The 3,377-nt window shown below is 51.3% G+C and overlaps 1 protein-coding gene across 1 annotated transcript in view; it reads left to right on the top strand.

Annotated features, from left to right (window-relative positions):
* SYT2 (synaptotagmin 2) overlaps positions 1–3,377 on the top strand; it is a 139,236-nt gene that overhangs the window by 87,223 nt on the left and 48,636 nt on the right. The window contains exon 3 of the mRNA XM_019513820.1: positions 2,193–2,399. Within this exon, the coding sequence (XP_019369365.1) occupies positions 2,207–2,399 (193 nt within the window). The 5' untranslated portion in view covers positions 2,193–2,206. The remainder of the gene's footprint in view (positions 1–2,192; positions 2,400–3,377) is intronic.

The raw sequence follows: 3,377 nt of genomic DNA, 5'->3' as shown, positions 1-3,377 counted from the left end.
CCCCCCCCCCCCCCCCCCCCCCTTACCTGAATTTCCTCCTCCAGCATAGGCAGGCATGGCGCAGGGTCCTAGGCAGGGGCTTCTGGTTGGGTGGGTGGAGCTGGATGGGGCCAGGCAAGCCTTGCTACTGCTGGGTCCTACCATGGCTTCCCCTGAGTCCTGCTGCCCCTGGCTCCTGTCATCTTTGACAGGTAGCCAGGGGCAGATAAATATTAATTTTCTAAATTTTTTAGGGGCCCCACAGGCTGGATAGAATGGTCTGGTGGGCCGGATGCAGCCCGTGGGCTGTATTTTGCTCACCCTTGACTTAGAGGGTACTCAGGGAGTATGTCTATAGCATACACGTCCCCAGCAATGCATTCTGTCCCTCATGTTCACTGCTAGTTACACGCAGATTTATTATGCAGGTGCAGTAACACATTATTACCTGCTTCCTGCAAGTCTCTCTCAGAATGCTGAAGCTTGAATGCTGAAGCTGTCCCACCACAGCCCTATGAATTATACCACTGACCATCGCTGCATCCTGTAGGTTACAGCAGTGGGGAAAATATGACCCAAGGTAGCAGGAGGGCTATGGCTGGAAGGAACAGTGGCAAGACACCCAAGGATCCATGAGCATGGGGAAGCTGTTTGCAAAGGGGCTAAGTAGTTCTGATGCTGGGTCTCTGCAGAGGCTTTTGCTGACTCTGCTTAGGAAGGAGTTGCAGAATGAGTGGTCTCCAGTCCCTGTGGAGTCTGCATCTCTGCCAGCCTTTGGCGGAGAGTGGAATCCATGATCCTCTCCACTCATCACATTGACAGGCAGTTGGCAGGACCTTGACAGGCAGAGTCACAGCTGTTGTCCCCAGGTCTCCATCTGCTCAGCTGCCTTGTCTGACCCGCTAAGGACAATCCTTTCCTGTTCCCAGGCTGTCTCTGAGGTTAGTTCTCACCACTCAGGACTGACAGCTCCACAGCAGCTTATTGAGTTCTTCCTTCCAGTGTCAACTCACTTGCCCTCATACTGACACCATGCTTCTGCGTGGGACGGTGGAAAGGAGAAGAGAGCCTTGTTGGGTTCAATCCAACATTTCTCCCGGCACCTCCTAGGAGTTTCTGAGGCTGGGCTTTGGTGCTCAGAGCCAAGGACTGGGCTTCAGGCCTTCCCAGTTGTGTTCTCTGCTGGGCAACTTTAGGCAATCCTGTCCCCTTCCCAGGCCTCACTTTTCCTATCTGTAAGAGGGACACACTGCCCACTGGAGAGGGTGCTGTATAGCTTGACTGATGTTGATGGAGAGTATTAGGATCATTAGCTGGAGTCTGCAGGTGACAACATCCTTTGAACCATACATGAAATGCCATTCAGGAGAGTACTTGCAGTTCTCCCATGACCACTATGGATGGGGTCATGAGTGGGGTGTCTGTTACACTTGAGGGCAACTCTGGGATCTAGTGTACACTGAAGTTCTTAAAAACAAGGACTGAGAAGGGCACTGGGGTCTGACTATGGACTTGAGGACTTGGCTCCTACTCTGCCCAGCCCTGGCACGTTCACCCCCCAGCACCCTTTGCAGTGCAGAGGAGAGGGGCCAGAGCATTAGGGGTGTGCAAAGGATTTGTACTGGGGCTCTATCCCCTCACTCTTGGGGAAGGCTCCTCCGAAGCATCCGCAAAACCATTTCACTGTTCTCGGTCATGTGTCTCTTTTTAAACTCATCTTTGCTGGGATGCCTGAAGACCTGGATGCAAGTTAAGCTGCTGATGTGCTGAATGACTGCCCAGTGTACTGACCAATACTGTCTCCTTGTCTCCTCCTGTTCCCCATCTGCCCCTAGTGTCCCTTGCTTTATACTCCAACTGTAAGTTCTGGGGGTAAAGACTGCCGTTTTGGTCCGTGTTTATGCAGCACCCGGCAGTAATCCAGTGGTTGGTGTTCACGGCACTGAGTAATCAAGTAACCATAATTAATAGCAATAAAAGTGAAAATGCAACCCGGAAGTCCTAACCATCCCACTCTCCCCACCCTAGTGGCTCCTCCAGTAAGAGAGTATCATACTCGTGCCCAAACCCATGAAAGCAGCTAGAGATGTCTGTCTACAGATTTCAGGGTGGTGAATGGGGAATAGAAATCAACCTTCTTGGGATCAGGACGCCTCTGAAAGCTGAGGGGCATGTTGGGTTTGTAACACAATCAGCCTGTGGTTATATTTCAGTGAATCTGTTACCAATGAAGTCGAGGAACTTATTTAGGAAGGTCCAGGAGGATGAGGTGCCTCCAAAGCCCACCAGCACCGAGATGCCTGTGACGAGCATGGACAATGTGACTCATGCCACGAGCCAGGGGAAGAACGAGGACTTGTTCACCAAGCTTAGCGACTATGCCAAGGAAAGATTTAAGGAAGGGCTACAGAAAATTCCCTGTAAGTAACTGGCTGCTGCCTCCTCTTCCAGCACCCTTTTCTGAAAGCACTGTGCACTGGTCTCACAAAAAGACAGACCCTCTATCCCGTCAGCCCACCTCCAGTTAGGTCCCACATGGTGATGTTAAGCACCAACTCTTTCCCATGGTAACCTCAGGCGGCAGTTACCATGGAGACCACAGGGTTTCTGGGTGTTATGAGACTACTGCCTTGCAGGGAATTAGCTGAGGAGGGGTAGTTGTTACATATGATGCTGTAATAAAGCAAACCATGGGAGTGCCTCTTTCCCATCAATCAAGGTCAAAGGCCCTTCTGAGCCTAGTGACCCTGGGGCTGGCATGGTTAAAGCATGATCATTTCTGTAGCCAAGGCCACACAAAGAAGAGATGTGTCTAGCATTACATCCAGCTGCCTTTGACTGCCCAGCCTGAATGACCAGGTGCCAGCTACACCTGGGGGCACTGGGGAGAGTCACCAGTCCAGAGCAGGCTTCGAACTCTTCCTGTTGCAGCCATTGAAACACATCTTCCCTGCTCCATCACCAGTGCCCCTACCTCTGGCCTTTCTGTAAATGCTTGTGGCTTTGGGGTGACTGTTTATCAGCCCCCTGTGTCCCAGTAAGATGTCTGTACTCTGTCTGCCCTGCTGCATTTTGGGAGCACAGTCTTCCTCTACAAGTGCTGTGTGCATGGAAGTGGCCCCAGGGTGACTGTGTGGCTGGTGTTTTTTGCACAGTGCCTCCCTGGGCCCTGATAGCCATTGCTGTGGTAGTTGGCCTGCTCTTCCTCACCTGCTGCTTCTGCATCTGCAAAAAATGCTGCTGCAAGAAGAAGAAGAACAAGAAGGAGAAGGGCAAAGGCATGAAGAATGCTATGAACATTATTTTGCTCCCTATATACCTGAAGAAAGACTTTTTGTTGCCTTTAATTTTTGTTGTCAGCCTAAGTTCCATTTCTGCTTTGGCCTTTCTGACTGCCT

The sequence above is a fragment of the Gavialis gangeticus genome, unplaced genomic scaffold (genome assembly GCF_001723915.1).
Source record: "Gavialis gangeticus isolate Ggan-Ray unplaced genomic scaffold, GavGan_comp1, whole genome shotgun sequence".
Taxonomy (NCBI): domain Eukaryota; kingdom Metazoa; phylum Chordata; order Crocodylia; family Gavialidae; genus Gavialis; species Gavialis gangeticus.
Note: the sequence above shows the minus strand (reverse complement) of the source record. Positions and strands in the feature narration are given on the sequence as shown.